This window comes from Ipomoea nil, unplaced genomic scaffold (assembly GCF_001879475.1).
Source record: "Ipomoea nil cultivar Tokyo-kokei standard unplaced genomic scaffold, Asagao_1.1 scaffold1298, whole genome shotgun sequence".
Taxonomy (NCBI): Eukaryota; Viridiplantae; Streptophyta; class Magnoliopsida; order Solanales; family Convolvulaceae; genus Ipomoea; species Ipomoea nil.
The window spans coordinates 1-20,083 of NW_017617726.1; the positions used below are offsets into that span (position 1 = coordinate 1).

Genomic DNA, 20,083 nt, shown 5'->3' on the forward strand with positions numbered 1-20,083 from the left:
ATGTGTAGTGTGTACATGTATTAACATGTTTTGGTGCATTGTACTTTGTGGTTTGTCTTCTGTCAACCATCATTACGTCTGTGTATGAGTATAGGGTTATTTTGTCTTTTTAGCATTAGTCAATTTTTTTTTTTAGCTTTTCGATTAAATTTTACCTATCATTCTATGTAGTATATAAAAAATGTCAGAAGACTTAAATGCTGGAACTAGTGGAGATGCTTATGAAAAACTTAAGGGTTTGCATTTATCATCTCTTGATGACGAGGAAGATGAAGATGAAGTTCTAATTGATGACAATGTACATGATGATTTATATGATGATGAGGATGATGAAGACAAAGTACCTGTATCATTAGGCTTTGTGGAGAAGAAGAGGAATTCATGGTCTTTGCTTCGACAGCTGTTCCCAAGCAAAGCTGGGGCTACTCCTGTATGTTTTGTTATTTGTACAAGAGTGTTAAAAAATAGTTGAATTTCTAATGGGAAAATTTTGAGGGTTATAATTTTGGATTTTGCAAATACAGGCTTGGCTGGACCCGATTAACTTGCCTTCAGGGAGGTCTTGTCTTTGTGACTTTTGTGGTGAGCCTTTGCAATTCATGCTCCAGGTATGGTGAAATTACTTTTCTTTTGATTTGCTGTTTGATTCTTTCTTTAATTGATATCCTTGAATCTTATGTATAGTTTGTCCCCCCTATGAATTTATTATTGATATTTTTATTTTTAAATTTTTCGGATTTTGAATTAATTGAAAAACATGAACCATTTTACTTTTTTTAGTTTAATTTTAATTGCCATACTTGGCTTTCACATGTTGGAAGGAGAACTAGTTATGATCTCAATAAATTTATACACTGTATTATTGTCTTCCTGTTCCACCCGTGAGGAGTTATTAGGTGGACTAAATTTTGGCCTTTTGGGAGTTGTTAGAAATCCTGCTCCTTGTACTCCATACATATTGGTTTGGATAAAATGGAGGTCTCCAAGGTTGCTTTTTAGAATTCAGATAGACTAACGCTTCCATATCCACTAAAGTTTCTAATTTCTAAATGGTGCTCTTCTTTTATTTTGCCTTTTGTGTAATGATGAAGAAGAAACAGCTAGCTTATCTTATATGGTTTCCCTTTTCTACTGTTGTATGCTGCTAAGTCCTAAAAGTATTTTTCATCTACAAAATGCCCAATAGTCTAAAACATAGGCTCAGGAACTTGAATGGTCACTGCAGATCATTACTGGAAATGATTTCTATATTCGATTAGTAAGCTAGCCTTGCTAGGTAAAGTCTTTGCCATTTTCCTTGGTGTATAGTGATACCAGAATTTGCAAAAACAAGTTCCAATATCTTCTCGATGGTTTGCTTTTATGATCTTAATAGATATCAAGAGAGTTATCCTTCACATTAACTGATCAAAAACCTGGATCTTTGCTTCCTCTGGAACTTTTAGGTATCCCATCAGAACTTTCTTTCTTGTGTAAAGGGTCGTGTAAACTCTTAATACTGTACACACCTTTTCTTGAACAACAAGAGGCACTTTATTTTTTAAATATGAGTGTGTTTTAGGTTTGGTTGAGAGACTAGATAGGCCTTGTGTTTTATATCTTTCCAAGAAAATGCAGCTGTAAGTTATTTCTTTATTCTCACACTTCTTTATAGGCCTTGTGTTTTATAGGCCTTGTGTTTTATATCTTTCCAAGAAAATGCAGCTGTAAGTTATTTCTTTATTCTCACACTTCTTTTTCTGTTGGTTAGTTACCTGTTCAAGTATTTTTTTTTTTGTTCCACCATTTTTATGGCTTTTATTGCCTCTTATTTCAACCATACATGGCGTACTACAATTGTCATACTGTTGGGGAAACAAAGAACAAAATATACTATTGTTATTGTTATTATTGTTATTATTATTATTAACTTCATTGTGTAGGTCTATGCACCACTAACTGAGAAGGATTCAACATTTCATCGCACAGTTTTTGTCTTCATGTGTCCATCAATGTCTTGCCTTCTTAAAGACCAGCATGAACAGTGGAAACGACATCCAGGAGCTACATTGCGAAGGTATCATTTTCAATCTAGCGTTGTGCTATAAGCTTTTCATTATGCTTCTTAATCCTATCTTCTAACTCTGATTTCTTACTATTTGTGAAGTGTTAAGGTCTTTCGCTGTCAAATGCCTCGCCTCAACTCTTTTTATTCAAGTGAACCTCCAAAAAATGATGGCACAGATAAACCTTCTGGAGATGGAGGTAATTTAATGCTTGTCATGAACAATCACTTCGTTGTGTAACATTTCTAGCATATGTTATAAATTAATGGAGCTGGTATCCAGGCCTCTGAGCTTGTGCAGGCTTCCACCTGTTTTAATTCATTTGGCTGCCAATGCCTTGTTATAGTGCTTGGGAATTTTATAGGTTGCCACTCTTTAAGAATTAATGATTGTATATGTTGTGCCATCTTTCCGTTGATTCTTACTGTATTTTCTCTTTGATGCTATGGTGTGTGTCTCAGCTGCACTTTGCAGTTGGTGTGGTACCTGGAGAGGAGATAAAGTTTGTAGTGGTTGCAAAACAGTTCGTTACTGCTCTGAGAAACACCAGGTCAATAGATATGCTTTACTTCTCTGCCCTTCCTTTGGGGGGGGGGGGGGGGGGGGGGGATGGAGAGGGTGGGTTGTCTTTCTTGTAGATCCCCAAATGCTAAGATCCTTGTCTTCATTTTCAGGCTGCTCATTGGCAATCAGGTCATAAGAAGAATTGTTTCTCCAACATTTCACTGAATGAATCCAACTCTAATGGCACAGCTGCAAGGATGCTGAAAGGTAATTCATTATAGATACCTACAATGGCAAGTTCAGTATAAAGTACTACATATTTTCTTTTGCATTGGAGGCTTGTTTCTTCATGTTAGCCTTGTAGAGTAGCGATATGATTGTCTATAAATTTATGAAATGTTATATTACTGAAGCACAAGTGAACAGACCAAATTACCAATATACCATTTTCTTTGTGGTTGGATAATAGTTTTTTTTGTCAGACCATGAGGTGTCCTAAGCAGGTCCTAACTGTAGGAGGCACCTTTAAGCCCGTACGGTACTCAGCTAATCCCCATTCGCACCGGGCTGGCCCAATTAAGGGGCAAAGTGCTGGCCAGATTGGTTTTTCCATACGAGAGGGGGTTCGAACTCCCGATCTCTCTTAAGGGATGAGAGTGCACGGCCACTCACACCAACCAAGCTGGTTTGGTTGGATAATAGTTGATACCAAGAATACTGAAGTATAAGAAATTCTTGTTGATGTGTATCGTGTCAAATAATCTTACATTGACAGATAAAACTCTAGCAATTATAATGGTATTGAGTTTATGCTTACACTCAGGTAAATTTAATTTGCAAACAGTTGCAAGTAAATCTTTGTGGCCAGAGTATGAGATCTCAAATGAGGATGAATGTGATGAGGTATCTGATGATCATACACATTCCACATCCCTGGTTTCTGCAAGCCAAGCGGATGAAACATACAATTCACTGCTGGATAGCTTTGAGGTAGCCATTAGTATCCCATTGATGTTGAAATAACCTTTTATAGAAGTATCATTTTTGTGGTTACTTGGTTACTTGGTTACAGGGGGATGATGACAAGAAGAGTTGGGCATCTTTCCAGGAGAGGATATCGCGTGCCCCTGACCAAGTGTTGAGGTACAGGACCCGTGTATTTTTGGAATTTCTATTTTTAGAGGCACTAGTGACTTCGGAATCTTGATAAATATAGTGTAAAATAAAACTTAGTTTGTCTTTTCCCTCAATTTTTTTTCTTTAAGAACCATGCTACTTCTATCTATAACAAGTTTACTGTCTTGATTGCCTTATAAATAGGTATTGTAGATACGCTAAAGCTAAACCCTTGTTGCCCGTGTCGAGTGGCCAGCCATCAAACAGTGACATCCCAAAGTGCAGCTACTGCGGTGGCCCTCGAGCCTTTGAATTTCAGGTGATTTATTTGATTTTCTCTGGACTAGAGCCAGTTACTACTTTCTTGTCGTAACTATTACATTTGTTAACTATTCCTTTTTTTCCGACTACATTGTGCTAATAATGCCCAGAATTTAAATTGCCATTATAAAAATTCTTTTTGCACTTGTTCATTGTATGAAGTCCTTCCTGTTGCAGATTTTGCCACAACTTCTTTACTACTTCAATGTGGGAAATGATGTGAATTCTCTCGATTGGGCAACTGTGGTTGTATACACATGTGAAGCCTCGTGCGAAGGAAGCATGGCTTACAAGGAGGAATTTGCTTGGGTTCAAGTTGCATCCCAGTCAAATGCTTAGATAAACTGAATCCAAAGCATTGGATTCATGTTTGGATGAAGCAGATTAGTACATTTTTATTGCGTGGATGAACTTCTATTATTCCATTACTCTCCAAATGTGGGCGTTTCAAGTATGGCGGTCTCTTCCAACCATATGAACTTGGGAAATAGAATCTCGTCATAATCAATATTCTCCATACACACCTTAACCTGGTTTGTACAAGCATGTGTGGATCCTCCAACAGATAATGAACGAACTGTGGATATATATTATGGTAAGCCATGGTGTATGTTTTATGCCATCGCTTTTGAGTTTGGATTTCCTAGCATCATTGGAGTAGAAGTTTTGGCAAGATGGATTGAATTAAGAGGTTTAGTTAGTCAAATTTTGGGTGGTTTTTATTATTATAGATTTTTTAATGTTTTGAATAGAATAGAACTGAAATGAAATATATATTGCGGTTTACATCTATTGTGGCAAAATTTATCTTTATTGCAAGTTTTTGGAGTTCAATGTGCTCTTAATGTGTTTATTGCTCTTAAAAAAGTTATGATGGGTTTAAATATATAACATAGTAGTGGTTGAGGTTTTGTTGTTGTTGGTGGTGTTGTACTGATTGTTATTTTATGTTTATTTTTTTTTCATCAAAATTTACTGTTATTTTAATTTTAAATTGAACACGGATTTATTTTTTTTCTATTATTGTTTTATATTTTAAAAAAATGATATTGCTTACTGAACAATTATAAAAGAGAAGATATTGACTTAGGAATATTTGGGCTGGTATCAGTAGGATGAAACATTGATTATTTGGTCATTTTTATCCTCTTGTTATGGATAATATTAAAACTGGCATTTGCAAAGACAAGGGATGATCATTCATATTATGTTAAGATCATTAAATCAATTTGTATGTATTTTGTATTTAATGAAAGCTTACCGTCTGTCCTTTTATATTACAATCATTATTTCATAGACCAGGGTTCACATTGCACTATGGAGTATGAACCTTGGTTCATGTGTTTGTGTTGTGTTGACTTTTTGTGTCTTGCATTATGAAATTCTGTACCTTATGAATACGAATTATATACCTAAAACAATTAGTAATTGTGCCTTATGTTATGAATTTCTGTGTGCTGTGAAATTTTGTGCCTATAAAGACAAATTATGTATTTAAATTAGATTTGAAAAATAAGTAAATATATAACATGTGTATGTCTTGTGTTATGAAATTTTGTACTTTACGAGTATGAATTTTGTACATCATCTTTTCAATCGACCTGGGGCCATAATGCTATGCTATGTGTTTTGTGTACGAGTGTAAATGAGCCGAGCAGCTCGTGAACCGCTCGGCTCAAATTGGCTCGTTTCATAATTGAGTTGAGCTAGAGCTCAAATGTTTTAGGCTCGTGGCTCGTTGAGCTGCTCACGAGCCACACACACAGAGCGGTTCGGTCAAAGCTCAACTTGAGCTCGAGCTTCAATTTTTGAGCTCGACCGAGCCACGAGCCTTTTGTTTATCGAGCTCGGCTCGTTTACACTCTTAGTATTGTGTTATGAAATTTTGTATGAATTTTACACTATGCTGTATAGCACCATAGAAATTCTTTTTTATTGTGTAATGTATACATTAGTTAAAATTTTGGCCCATGTAAGTCTTGAACCTGCGACCTTCATGTTATTAGCACGACACTCTAACCAACTAAGCTAATAAGCCACATTGTACATCAAAGGTCAATCAGCCATAAAATATAATTTATTTAATTTTTTGTTTACCTATTGCGCGGGTGGCTAGGTAAAGGCACTAGTTATATTGTGAATCAGGGTGTATGTTGCTATATGTACCTAACATATATATATATATATATATATATATATATATATATATATATATATATATATATATATATATATATATATATATATTTCAAATAAAATTAGTGTATAAAAATACATCTTTAAAAAGTTTGAATTGTGATATAAGGTGCAGATCCAGTGAGATCATATGATACATGAGATCGTGAGATCTCATCATATCCATGTATTCATTCTCTATGAATGGTTGAGATTAGAAGAGAATCTTAATGTAATTACGGATATATTGAAATGAGAAGGATTAAAAAATAATTGTAGTATTTTGTTAATTTTGGATAGAATTAAATTCAAATCTTTAAGCTAATATTATGGACAATATCATGGTAATAATTAATTTGTATTTGTTTAACGTAGGTCTTCACAGAATAGTGAATGCAAAGAAGTCTGGAAACGGAAGAAACACCAAAGCATACGATTAGCTAGTTGAAAAAATTGGTATGTGCATATGAAATAGTTTTTTAGGTGTTTTGGTACGGTGCTGTGTGTGTGGATGTGCGTTGACGTGTGCAAATGTCTGTTTTGTTTTTTTTTTTTTTTTTTTTTTTTTTTTTTTTTATGTATAAAGGGGGAAGTGATGATGGTAGTGTGCATAGTGAACGAGGCTCAAACAATTTTTTTTTTTTTTTTTTTTTTTTTTTTTTGGGTTTTTGTTACCAACATTATATTGTTACTAGTATTTGACCCGTGCGATGCACGGGATGTTATTTAAACATTTTTAGTTGTGTGTATTTTATGTTAAGATTTGTGTGATATATTGGGAATACAGCGCCAAAACGTATGAAAGATGAAAATACTAATAGTTGCAAGGTGTTGGTAATATAAAAACAATACATTACAAAATTACAAATTATTGAAAACTTCATGATATACAACATTAGTGGTTGATGTAGTAGTTGAACTTGAGTCTTTTACAATCAGTATTTTCAGACCGTCTGAATTATTAACCCGAGATGCAGCTACGTACAACTGACCGTGTACAAAAACCGATTTCTTTAGTATTAGCCCTACATGAGTCAACGTTTGGCCTTGACTTTTGTTTATGGTCATCGCATATGAAAGCATCAATGGGAATTGCCTTCGTTGAAACTTGAACGGTAATCTTGGATCCGAGGGTGACATTGACATTCGGGGAATTAACACTTTTGTACCTTTGTTGGGACCAGTGAGAAGCTCACCTTCAATAACATGGTCTGCTAACTTTGTGATTATCAACCGAGTTCCATTGCACAACCCAAGAGAATGGTCAATATTTCTCATTAACATTACTGGTGAGCCAATTTTCAAATTCAGTGTATGATTTGGTAGACCCGACACACAAATGCTATTTAGAAATTCCGGGGTGTGTACATCTCCAAGTATACCATTATCACCGTCGGCTTTGCATACTGCGTCTGAACTATAGTAGGACCTGCTTTCGGCATCATGCAGCTTAGTTATATATTCATTAACTGCGTTGACAACGTCCAGCGTTGGTGCAAGTATAGCACGACCTATCAGATGCTCAAGGTCAGTGTTTCCAACTGCAAACATTGGAAATGTACTTTCCACAATTGCTTTAATGTCGTTCCCCCCGGATGATACTAACATGTGATTAGGTATTTGAACCTCTGCGAATCCGTCATTCCGCCCACCAAGCTTTCCATCGCCGATATTGGCAATCCAGTTAGCAAACTCTTGTAATGCCTGCCCGTTCACCCCGTTGTGTACCGAACTTAGCCTTAGGTTTTTAGTCAATCTTAAAACTTTGCAACTATCCCATAAATATGATGAATTTATAGCGGACGAAACAATGTCTTGACGTGTACCTTTTGGAACTACTGGAAGAATTTGGCGGAAATCTCCACCCAGGACCACTGTTTTACCACCAAAGGTCTTCATTTCACTGTTAGGGTCAACAAAACGCAATAAATCTCGCATGGTTCGATCTAACGCTTCAAAGCAATGTTTGTGCATCATAGGGGCTTCATCCCTAATTATCAAGCTCGTTTTTATCAACAATTCAGCCAAGTCGCTACCTTGTTTAATGTTACAGGTAGAGTCCTCATTTATTGCAATAGGTATTGCAAATCTCGAGTGAGCTGTTCGGCCACCTGGTAACAACAAAGAAGCTATGCCACTTGATGCGACATTTAAAACGATCTGGCCTTTGCACCGGACTGCAGCGGATAACGCTCTCCATAAAAAAGTCTTTCCTGTCCCACCGTATCCATAAACAAAAAATAACCCACCTTTATTGGTTGCAATATCTTGGATAACAGTATAAAAAATGAGACCTTGTTCTTCTGTTAGTTTGGCACACATCAGTTCAGAATCTTTCTTCAATCGTTCCGTATTGTAACTCAATTCTTCAAAAACCAATCGATTTTGAAACAACCTTGTATTATCAGTACTTGGTGTGGGCATCGGAGGAAAGTCTTTTAAAGACTTGTTCTGTTGCCCCAACAGGTTTTCCAATTCCAATAATCCAAAGTTCTTTTTCTCTTCCTCTGTTAAGACCAAATCTGTTATAATAGCAACATCCAAATTGTTATATGTATAACCTAAGAAAATTGTTGAAAATTATATTGTATAAAAAAAGAAGTTATTTTACCTTGTTGTTTTAATATTCTTCTTTGATAATGTTGAGCATCTTCACACAGATGTTGCCAAACTTGATTCCAAACATTTTCGGGTCTAATAATTGAGGATGATGTTAGTAAAACAACAAATAGCTTCCTCAATGAATGTGCAGTTGACCAGTAGCTTGCCTCATTTATAACATCAATGTACTCTTTATCGTCGTCTAGCAATCCATGCGCATAACACGCATCTCTAAACGTGAAGTACTCAACACCGTTAACTGTCCTAATATCTTTGAAACTTTTTGAACCACGGACTATGTTCAATAGACACCTCAAATAATATATCTCACCTGAAGCTGGAGGTACATAGAATATTCGACCAATTGAGGTTCTATTGGTCTTTCTTGGATGCTATTCACGGATGTCTTTTTTCCAAACAAATTTGGTAGGCATCTCAATGTAAGTCAACAAACTCGCTTCTTTGTAATTCTGGTTGGCTAAAAACCATGCATTAAACATGCTTTGACCAACAGTTTCTCTATTGAGTACATTATCAATACTATCATCGTCTTGGAAAACAACTGATTGGCAATCCGGCAAGTGGAAGCTCAATCGCTCAACAGGGGGAGTTCTATACTGGACTTCAAAACTAAACAATCTCCAAGCTGCTTCGCATGCAGATACGTATCTGCAATCATAGTACATGTTTATCTCATCCACAATCTCATTACCCGCTTCATCCATCGAAGTCTTATAAAACTCAGCAGTTACACGGTCGTTGCCCTTGTTTACATACTTGAAGAGGTACTTGATTGACCTAGATTAGTTACACCACTCTACATTGATGTGAGATTTGTATTTCAAAAGCAAGTACCGATTATGTGGTACAACATATCTATTATCCAACTCTATTCCATTCTTTTTGATTGTCCTCTTATCATCCCTTCTTCGATACAACGGGTAACCATCTTGGTCAAAATGTGATGCATCAATGTATCTTTTTGGAAAATGCTTTGAACACTTGCCATTTGCCATGCACAGGGATTTACTCCTTGCAGCACCACATGGGCCGTGCAGCATGAATTCTTCGACAGCTTGGTAATACTCAATGTCTGAACGCTTGTCGGGAATCTCGGCTGAAATGATCGTGTCCATAAAAGTCGGGTTGGTAAAGTCGTTGGTCGCTTGTAGGAACAGTAATATGTGAGCATGCGGAAGACCACGTTTTTGAAATTCAACCGTGTATATTACTGTCAGAAAGGCATCCATATTGTTAGATATAAGCTCCATATAATAATAATTATTATTCTAAAAAATGACACTTATAAGCAACTGCAGTACGTACCTGCCTTTACGCGACCAAATAGTTTCCCATTTTTTATTTCTTTGATTAAACAGTCTAGCTTAAGTTTGAAAACACGGCAGACAATGTCGGGACGATCTTCAGCTTTCAAGTTTCTTTTCTCCAAGAATCGTTGTATCTCGGGCCATTTAGGATTACATGTAAAAGTAATAAACAGATTTGGATAACCTATGAATCTGCAAATTGCCATGGCGTCTTGATAGTTCTGTATCATGTATCTTGCTCCTCCGGTGAAACTTGATGGTAATATTATTCTTTTCCCTGTCGAGCTGGGTTGAACTTCACCGCGGGTCAGCGCATCAGACAACCCTTTGTACGCCTCACACCTCAAAGCTTTTTGATTTGACCTAATATAGAGCAACCTCGAAGATTCAACCATAGTATACGCATCAACCAAGAATTGTTGGAATAACCTTTTAGCATACATTATTGTTGAGATCTCATTTGATCTTTCGTGGATACGGAACGCGAAGTACTCTCTTTGTGAAACACTCTTTCTTGCAAAATCTTGTTTTGTACCAAGTGTTGCAAAATGTATATCTTCTCGAAAACCATCCTCCCCGTATGGAAATAAGATTGGGTATTGCAGTGGTAAATATGCCGGGTTTAATTCATTTATTCGTTTCAGGGCTCCAGATCTACACTCGACAACAATATCCCGTTGACCCATGTACGGGTCTATATCTCCAACAATGAGTGCAGCAACCTCGGAAGTAGTTGGTAACGCATAAGTCCTGGCATCTTTAGTCCTCTTTCCTATTAATCTCATTCTAATTTGACGTTGAGGATTAGACTCCAGAAACGACTTGGCCATTCGGAATGACTTAACCAACACATTGTGTTCATCTAGCACTTGCTTAATGTCATGTACTACCTCACTATGCAATGCAGACCCATTGTTTTCGGCCCTAAACAAAGAAGAATATATAATATAAGATTCTCTGTATTAACCCACGATATACCAAAAAATTTGCAGTAACACAAAAGAGTATACCTCACAGAGTTTAAGCGATTGTCTATCTCATTCTCTGTATCGTGAATGTATAATTGGGCAAATTTCGGTTGAATGTCATCTGAAGGTAATAAGCTTATGAAAATTTTGACCATTTATACGAAATATAGGAGGCGATGTTCCGTTGTTAATAGTTCTGTCAATTTTTCCACCCATCGACGTAAAGCAGAACATGCTGTTATATGACCTTATATTCTTTAAAAAACAGCTGTTTTTTTCGTTTGATGTAAAGAATAGCTCATATAGCTTTTGAGGAGGCTTTGTCATAAATGGCAACTTTATTTTACCATTGACGCAACACGCAGAGTATTTTGGACTTTCACGTGACTTTGAATTGCTTGACCGTTCATTGTACCAAAAAAATGAATTACAATGCTCGCAAAGATACTCTGGATCACCAAGATCAAGATAATAATCTAAAAAAAAAAAATTATATTAGTTAGCATGATAATGTATTTTAGTGTAGTCCATGGATAATACATTTTTCTTCTAACACATTTCATATGAACTCACCATTAATTGAGGGCATATTGTCATGTAACGGTTCAACAACTTCCTGAAAATCTGTCATCAAATTTCGGTAATTCGGGATGGTTTCACTATCCGGCTCTACCAGGGCTGTTTGCATATTATTGTCATTTGTAATGCAACAATTACTGTCCATCCCTAAAAGAACAATATCCCATTATAATTAATTTGGTTAAATATTAATTTAAGCATTATAACTGTGTGACAATTAAAAACATCTTCTTGAATATATATTTATACCGATCTGCGACTCTGGTGATAGATTTAAGTCAAAGCAGTAACTTTGACGGTTAGATGGAGGCGGATTGCCGGCGACCACATTGACTTGACCGCAATTTGCTTTAATAAAAAAGATATGTTAATAACTATTCAATTTGACTATATATATAATTCATTAGTAATCTTATTACAATATATTTGTTGAACTTCATACCATTTGATATGTTGCTAAATGGCATTCTGCAACTCAATTCTTGCGGTGGTGTAGTACGTATGGTCATCCGTAACGGAGAAGAAACTGTGCATTGCAACAACAACGATTATTATTAATCATTAGAAAATGTAAATGACTACAGGGTTCTTAATTCGGAAAAAATGCATCAATGGATTCTAAATTTATACCTAGCTGTGAATCTGGGGTTCTATTTAAGTCGAACGAATGATTGTGGCGCTTGGTAATAGATGCTTTTTCACGATCACCGTCAACTCGAGCAGAATTTCCTTTAATTATATAAGAGCCGTACAAAACACTTGTTAGGATGTTAATTATCACATTTTTAAAAATATGGTACGTTAAAAATGTTTGTTTAGGTTCGTACTATTGGATATGTTGCTTAATGGTATTCTGCTACCCAAATCTTGCAAAGGGGAATTACGAATTGTCGTCCGAATTGCGGTTGAAGCTGTGAATTTCACAACCAACATATGTTAACAACAATTAATTATATAATTGCACTATCATATAGAACACACTTACCATTTGTCACAATACTTAAAGGCGTACTTAACGAACTTTGGAAAACACCACGTAGGGGTGTACGATTGTGTTGTATTGTTGCTGAATTCAATGGACAACATGTACGATTCATCAATGACAGTACGATTTTCATTCTCTGTAAACAAAAAAACAATGATATAACTATACATGATATGTTTGGTATCTCAATTTTTTGGATTCATACCGAATCATATTTTACTTATTGCATGATAGTGTGTAAATGATGAGTTTACTTTAATCATAATATTAGAGTTAATTCTAAACTAATATTAATACTTTACAATTTCACAATAATACAATTTTATTATATCAATATTATATATGTAAATATTATATAATATAATATCATGGGCTTATTACTAATAATAATATAATACTTTTATTAGTACAAAAAACCTTTAAATGTGTAGTGTTATAAACATTTGATGGTAACAAATCGCAATAATAACAAATTAATATAAGAACATTTATTATAAAAATGTTAGTAATATTAAAAATAATATTAATATTTTTAATAGTAATAATAATAATTACAAAGTTACCAATTTCTGGGCTGTGTTAACTATACTTAATAATAATAATAATAATAATAATAATAATAATAATAATAATAATAATATTAAGAGTAATAATAATAATACTACTAACTCATGAGATGATACTAACACACAACTAATATATAATTAGTATTGCTTGTTGGGAAAAATTACACAAATACCCTAACCTAATGCCCACACCTACGGCTGAGATTGTTTCAACATCTGCTTCATTTCGAGAATGTTCACTCATTCTCCATTTCCGTAGCTAGTAGACATGCTCTTCTTCACTCTGGAGTTGGTTGAACCACATTTCCAGAAACTCTCAGCACGAATTTTAGCAAATTCATGAGATGATGCTATGGCTTTACGTTAATATCTCAGCGCTGATCTTGTCTGGATAACAATTTTTAATTTCTACCACCCCAGGCCGTTGCGATCTGTACATTCTAGCAGGTAACTACTTCAATTTCTTAGATGAATTTTCTATTCCGTTAAGTTATCTAGCATATCTCTCAGTTAATTCCATTTCTATCAAAAACTTCTTAACAAATTGAGTAGATACGGTGAACCCTAACTGTTAAGGGTTTGTTTAACTACTAAGTCCCATTAAAGTGTAGATCTGATGAAATCCTTCATTGGAAATCACATGCACCTGGATTTTGAGAAAAAAATTGGATTCTAATGTTAGTATCTGCATTATCTTGGTGGATTCGAAGTTGTAAAGCCAGATTTTTTTATTTTTTCTTTCATTTTGTTGTTTGCATATTTCTTTTAGAAGCTATTCTAATATTTGTCAGGTGCATGTTGGGATGAAGAAAAAGTGGGTATTGATTACTAACCCTAACTGTTATAAGTTTCCAGATCGTTTTTAATGTTTTTAGTAGAGTTTCAAAAAATCGTATAATAGTTGTATAAACTAAGACAGAATAGTATAACAAAGATAGAAGTCGGTAGATTTACCTTGGTTGTTGCTGGGATGCTTGCGCTTCGAACCAATGGTGGTTGAAGATGTAAGTTTCCTCATGTATTCTAGGGGAGATGAATTGCAAAGTTATGGATTTGTGTAGGTGTGGTGCTTAACAGAGGTTTATAATATCTGATTGTTGAATATATAGGTGTAAATTAGTCAATTAATATTTGCAGACAACATTGGAAAATGTCAATTATAATTGATTTTGGAATACTAAAAGGTTTTGATCAGCTACTTAATGCAATGTGCCATTAATATATTAGCTCATTGATATTATTACTACTTGCTTTTTCATACTAAACTAGATTTCTGAACTTTGTTTAGATTCTAATAATGTTTCTTATTTATCTAATATATGTTGTTTTCCAGGTAACAATCAGTGTGCTCATCTAATTTAAGAGAGTTAAATTTGGATGCAAATAAGTTGCTTTGGGTTTGACATCAAAAGCAACTATTAACTGGATGCACCTGAGTTGAATAGAGCACAGAATAAATAGATGTTGCGATATGTTTTTAGCACAAAATGGGAATTGTACTAAAGAGGTTGCTACGCTTGGAACTAAGATAAGTTTTACATTTATAAAATTGGTTTAATCTAATGTGCCTTACGTTGATTATAATATTCTCTATCTTTTCGTACATTAGATGATGCTTATATGATTTTAATACAGTTAATTGAAATTCTCCAATTGCAGGGAAGCTGACAACAATCTGTACTACACTATAGGTGTTTGAGTAGCCCTCCATATAAGAAAGAGGCTGTCAAGTCTATCGTAGGAACAGTTACTACGCAAGGCTCAGAGATAAGTTTTAATAGACTTACAAATGTTGAATATTATGTGATTACCAACAATCAGCTCCTTTTGTGTGTTCATAAATTAGACAGTGTTTATAATGAGTTACCCAGCTAATTCCAATTTTGGCAACTGCAGGTAAGCGGCTACAGCAACGTTATCACCTAACATTAATTTAGGAGGCTTCCTAATAACAAAGTTGGTGAAATCAAATGGTAATTCACTAATCAGCACTAAGTCCATAACTATCTTTCCGCTATAAATCCATTTATTAGAATTTGACTATGATGTGGCTGCCAGTACTATTTTTAATCAATAACTTGTTGTTTAAAGTGCAGTTAGGATGGTATCAAGCAAATGTTGCATAAAGGACCTGGAAGTGAGCATAAAAGTACTTTGAAGTGAGCTTTAAGATGACAGAGGCTGGTAAGTACGTAATCAGGTCTATTCATGCCTACTTGGCTCCAAATTTCTACTTTCATTAACAAAATAAGTTTAAGCCCTTGGTTTAAACATATTCTAAAGGTGTTGAGTAGCAACCAAGGATTGCAAGTGTACTGTTTTAATCATACATTAAAATTCTCAAGTTAGAGTACCTAATTACTTTTGATGGTTTATATATACAATATTACAATCTGATATTCTGTTTACATTATTAGTGGAGTTAATTTTGGATGACAATGAGTTGCTTTGCTGTTAGTCTTTAATGTAGGTGAATTTATAATTAGGTATAGAAAATGTAAGATTAGAATTATTAGTTGGAGCTTAGAAAAGATAGAATAAAATTTAATATATAAAAATGATATTACATTAATCTACCACAATGTTCTGACTCTAAAAAGTAGTCGTACAACTGTGTAGTACATGCTAAAAAATACAGTTTGATGGTGTGTTTGCTAGATGTTATCTTCATCTTCAACTGATTTAGAGATATATATGCCATATTCTTCATTCTGTTCTGCCATGTCAGCCATCTCTTGAGATATTTCACCATATATCTGCAAACTTTTTCCTTCATTGTGGCACCATTCACTGCAAAAAAAATCTGCAAAAGGACTATAACAAATCCAGTACCCATAACAGGACCTAGTAACAAATTGTGAGCATTCATAAAAAACAATGATTTAGGAATATAATCCTAAATGATTGAAAGTTTCAGTCTAGCTGTTTGAGTGTAGAAAAAAAAATGTCAACATAAAATCCATTGTTACAAAAAAGAGACCAATAGAGCACATTGTCAATCATTAAAGTCATTACACATCTGCTTCCTTCTCAATCTTGACCACACATTCCTTGGTTTTTTTTTTTGAACTTTGGGTGCTTGAAAATTCATCGATTAGTGATCTCTTGACTGTTCCATTCTCAATACTATTCTCTGCATCCAGTCTCTGTGCAACAACTTGGAGTGGACTTTCAGCTTCATTTGCTTGGTCTGCTTCCTACAAAATCAGCAGTTCAAACTGTATAAGTAACCAATAATAATAAATTATACAGTAATTGGTACAACATGTTAATCTTTAACCCCAAGTATACCTCTAGATCCCATAGGTCCTCATCTGTAAGCTCCAACTCCAACTTTGAACTGAGATCCCTGTCCCTAACTCCTATTAGTTCGGGTGCATGCTTCTCTACAATCTTTTCATCAGTGATGATCCTCATAACAGGGAAAGCATTGAGATAATTCTGGAACTGTTCTTTGCGAACAGCAATTCTAAATAAGAGATTCAGTCCAATGAGAGCCTCGAGCTCCTTAGGCAGCCCTTTCCTTCCATACATAAAGAGTTAGTATAGATTTTAATGATCCTATATACCATATGATGTTGATTTTCACTGATATTGATGGCATATAATTTAAAACCACAACTTGTCTGGTTCAATCATCTTATAGTTTTGTACCTTAGTATGGGTATCCTTCAGATCATCTGCACTAATTCCAAGTAGATTGATGCACTCCCTGTCCCATAGAAGAAAAGGAGCATTGCCATCCAAGTCCACAACCCTCACCTTAATTCTGTACCTGAGTGTCCCGTCACCCCAATTCCTGTCACATGTACTACACCATAGCCACTTCCCTTTGAGTTTCAGTTTTTTGTTGCAACCCTTTGTTCTACACGAAGCATAGTACCACTCTGGGTCATCAATGAATACAATCCTTGCTGCCACCCAAAAATCCCCAAACTGCATAATATATTAGATTGTTAACAGAGTTTATTACAAACCCCACACCATCCCTGACACCATATGTGTGATTATATAGTCCAAATCTTCCAATTAGTAACTGCACCATCAATATGTCTTTGATTGTGCAGGTTTGGGAGTTAACAGGGAGTATTTGGTACCAAAACAAATAACAGCAGAGCTTAAAGAGATAAGTACATACTGGTGGTCTGAGTAATCTGAATAAGTTATATAGGACACCATATTTGTGTTACTATTTTTCTAACTCATGTTTATTATTATTTAATACAGGTCAAAAAACATCAGAACTTGGCTCTATTGTGCAGCTTTGAGCTTAACTCAAAGCATGGATTGAATTCAAGTAATATATTAGAGGTATTTTTTTAATACATGTTGTCTCAAGTGATAACACAATTGCATAATATAGAGGGCTGCAGAGTTGTTATAATATTTATGTACCTCATGCTCTATATCAATTGCAGGTTAAACATGGCAAAAGTTTGAACTACAATTGGATTGCAACATTGTAAAGACATGGATAGCGACAAAGTAGAGACATAGAGGTATATTATTAAGTGGTAAAATTCCATCTATAAAATCTAATAACTTTAAAGATGTTGGGTCTAATGTTTATCTTGATATAATTCTAACCTGTTTTAAAGTGTGATATACCAATACTTCATGGGCTAATTTGACTATAATTGTAAATGCAGACTACATAATCCAGCAGTTAGCATTGGTGTTCAACAAATGTCAGTCAGTTCAAAACTGTATACAGCTTTAACATGCAAGTAAGATCACTAATGACTTAACATTCTTACCTCCTTGTCTCTGTAGATGTCATTGATAGAACGAACTTCCAAATCACCAGATAGGTTTACTGAATAAGAGCTACATTCCTTAAAACTGGACTGGGAAATTATACTGCGCATTGGAGTCTGTTCATGGCTGATACTGTAAAATGATATTCTAAAATCAGGATTGACCTATCATGTAAATTTGTAGCTGCAAAAATAAGAATGGAAGTACCTCTTCCTGAACTCCTCAAATGGGGGAGATTCTTGGTTGAAAAGCAGCTGGGTTACATCATAGGAGCTACAAATCTTGACATCACCCCCTTTAGGAAATAATATTGTAGTACATTAGAACTGCTAATTGATGAATAAGTTAGGCAAAGTTGTAGGATTGAATTTACTTACTTTTTAAACAAACCCTAGCCCTACAAAATTGTATCAACACCAATAATGGCTCTTGTGAAGTAGAATTGTAGAATGCCTCAATCTTGCTTACGTGTTCATCCCACAAAGTACACATTAGTTGTATTCCACTATAAATGGCAAAAAAAATTATTAGAATATCAGAAATCTCTAAAATAGAAAATAACCCATAGGCACAGGAATTCAATAGTACTCAGTATCTTCAATGGTGAAGTCAATCAGCCTGGAGTTCTTGCCATTGATTAGTTTTTCCTGTGGGCAGTGTATTTCGATCACTCGACCAATGACATCTACAAAATAATGATTTAGAATATAGAATAGTATCCAGAATAGTAAATAATTAGAAACCATAGATTGAATGAGAATACTGATTACCAAATAATATTTTCTCATCAAGGCCTTCATTAGACTTGATCTCTCTAAAGGTCTTCAGCCGATACATTTTCATAGGAAATTTAACATGCTTTAAATCCTTAACAACAGTCTGATAGTTAAATTTGATCATGTACTTCTGTGGGCTGGTTTTGTATGAGTAAAAATTGCTGATAACACAAAAATTTTTTATAGCACACACTGAACCTTCAGCAAAACTGCTAAGGTACTTATCCACGTACTCTTTGGGTATATGAGCATGCAAGAAGGACCCCTGTGTATGTGTAAATAACAAAAACAGAGACTGTTAAATCTGGGAAAATGTACAAAAATAGGCACTGGATCTAAATTCGTAGTAAAAATACGAACTGTATAACTGAAAAAAGTGTATATCTATTTTTAACGAATACTTACCTCTTCATCATGCAGAACAACCTCTTTTGACCTAAACTTCGATGGATCACTTCTTTCAGGGATATTATATGCTCGCACCACCCGAAGCTTAAGAGCCTGCCTGGTATTCATTGAAGATATCTGGCTAGCAAGGACAAACATTTTTTGTTATTCAAGAAGAATCAGAGAGGCTATTGTAGAGGGAGATTGCGATTGTATTAAGTAGTTGTATATGTGTTGTATATATAAGGTCTGATGACCTTTCGTTATTGATCATCATCATCCTCATCAATAAATACCTAGAGAATAGGTATGGGTTAGTGGGCTCAATGTCCCATATGAACAAATTGATTACCTTAAATACATTCTCTAATCCCATTGGATGGGAGAATGATCTGTGTAGATATTTTGAAAAAATTAGGTTTCCTATATACATGTAGATATTATACTGCGTAGACCTTTGGTTTTCCGAAGCAAAAATAATAAATTCAGCGTGTTAGTCCAAAACGGCGTAGTTCCGGTTGGGCGGAAATATTTTGCTCCTATTGTTTTGCTTTAATATATATAGAGATATTTTGCAAACACATGATCCCTTTAATTTTTATTTTATTTTAAAAAAATCAAATGACTTAAAAATTTTACTTAATGCGGAAAAAAATTTCTAGCAGCCTAGACAAATGCAATTGCAAAAAAAAATTAAAAATCCACTTATCTCAAGAATACAAGAATGTATATAGCATATGTAAATAACATATTTAAAAAAATTTAAAAGCCAGACAGAGTAATACAAATATTAACATCCAGTCATAGCTCTTATTCGATGATGATTGAGTAGTCCTGGATTGTTTGCAGAGTTTACGTGAGTATCTCTTAGTTTTGTCTTTCACTTCTACTCAACTAGCTGTTCTAGATAGTGTATTAAGAATATTAGTGAGTAGCCCGCATGGGTAGCTCAACTGGTCATAGAGGTGAAACTT

The 20,083-nt window shown here is 34.7% G+C and overlaps 3 protein-coding genes and 1 non-coding gene across 5 annotated transcripts; 1 reads left to right on the top strand and 3 right to left on the bottom strand.

Moving 5' to 3' along the window:
• The first annotated feature begins 149 nt into the window (after window positions 1-149).
• LOC109184975 (programmed cell death protein 2) lies at window positions 150-4,776 on the top strand. Of its 2 annotated transcripts, none has more exons than XM_019334969.1 (10): window positions 150-430; window positions 525-608; window positions 1,923-2,056; window positions 2,147-2,244; window positions 2,507-2,595; window positions 2,720-2,816; window positions 3,373-3,539; window positions 3,622-3,692; window positions 3,870-3,984; window positions 4,164-4,776. In XM_019334969.1, exons 1-10 carry the CDS (start codon window positions 182-184, stop codon window positions 4,323-4,325), a joined length of 1,266 nt encoding a protein of 421 aa, XP_019190514.1. In that variant the 5' UTR covers window positions 150-181; the 3' UTR covers window positions 4,326-4,776. The 2 variants fall into 2 exon arrangements, with proteins under 2 accessions (XP_019190514.1, XP_019190515.1); XM_019334970.1 differs by having other exon boundaries at window positions 3,394-3,539.
• A 1,174-nt stretch (window positions 4,777-5,950) lies between these two features.
• TRNAI-AAU lies at window positions 5,951-6,024 on the bottom strand. The gene has a single exon. It is a non-coding gene; the product is annotated as a tRNA-Ile (tRNA).
• Window positions 6,025-7,022: 998 nt separating this feature from the next.
• On the bottom strand, window positions 7,023-14,206 carry LOC109184951. Its single transcript, XM_019334945.1, has 11 exons — window positions 14,143-14,206; window positions 12,465-12,548; window positions 12,268-12,366; window positions 12,080-12,163; window positions 11,887-11,985; window positions 11,632-11,784; window positions 11,101-11,179; window positions 10,089-11,014; window positions 9,618-9,993; window positions 9,217-9,560; window positions 7,023-8,722 (listed from the first exon to the last, which is right to left on the bottom strand). Exons 1-11 carry the CDS (start codon window positions 14,204-14,206, stop codon window positions 7,023-7,025), a joined length of 4,008 nt encoding a protein of 1,335 aa, XP_019190490.1.
• A 1,636-nt stretch (window positions 14,207-15,842) lies between these two features.
• Window positions 15,843-19,268, bottom strand: LOC109184952. Its single transcript, XM_019334947.1, has 11 exons — window positions 19,128-19,268; window positions 18,717-18,987; window positions 18,535-18,631; window positions 18,324-18,451; window positions 18,154-18,241; window positions 17,946-18,078; window positions 17,776-17,838; window positions 16,805-17,124; window positions 16,480-16,711; window positions 16,259-16,385; window positions 15,843-15,991 (listed from the first exon to the last, which is right to left on the bottom strand). The coding sequence occupies exons 1-11, from the start codon at window positions 19,266-19,268 to the stop codon at window positions 15,843-15,845; spliced, it is 1,749 nt and encodes a 582-aa protein (XP_019190492.1).
• Window positions 19,269-20,083: the final 815 nt, after the last annotated feature.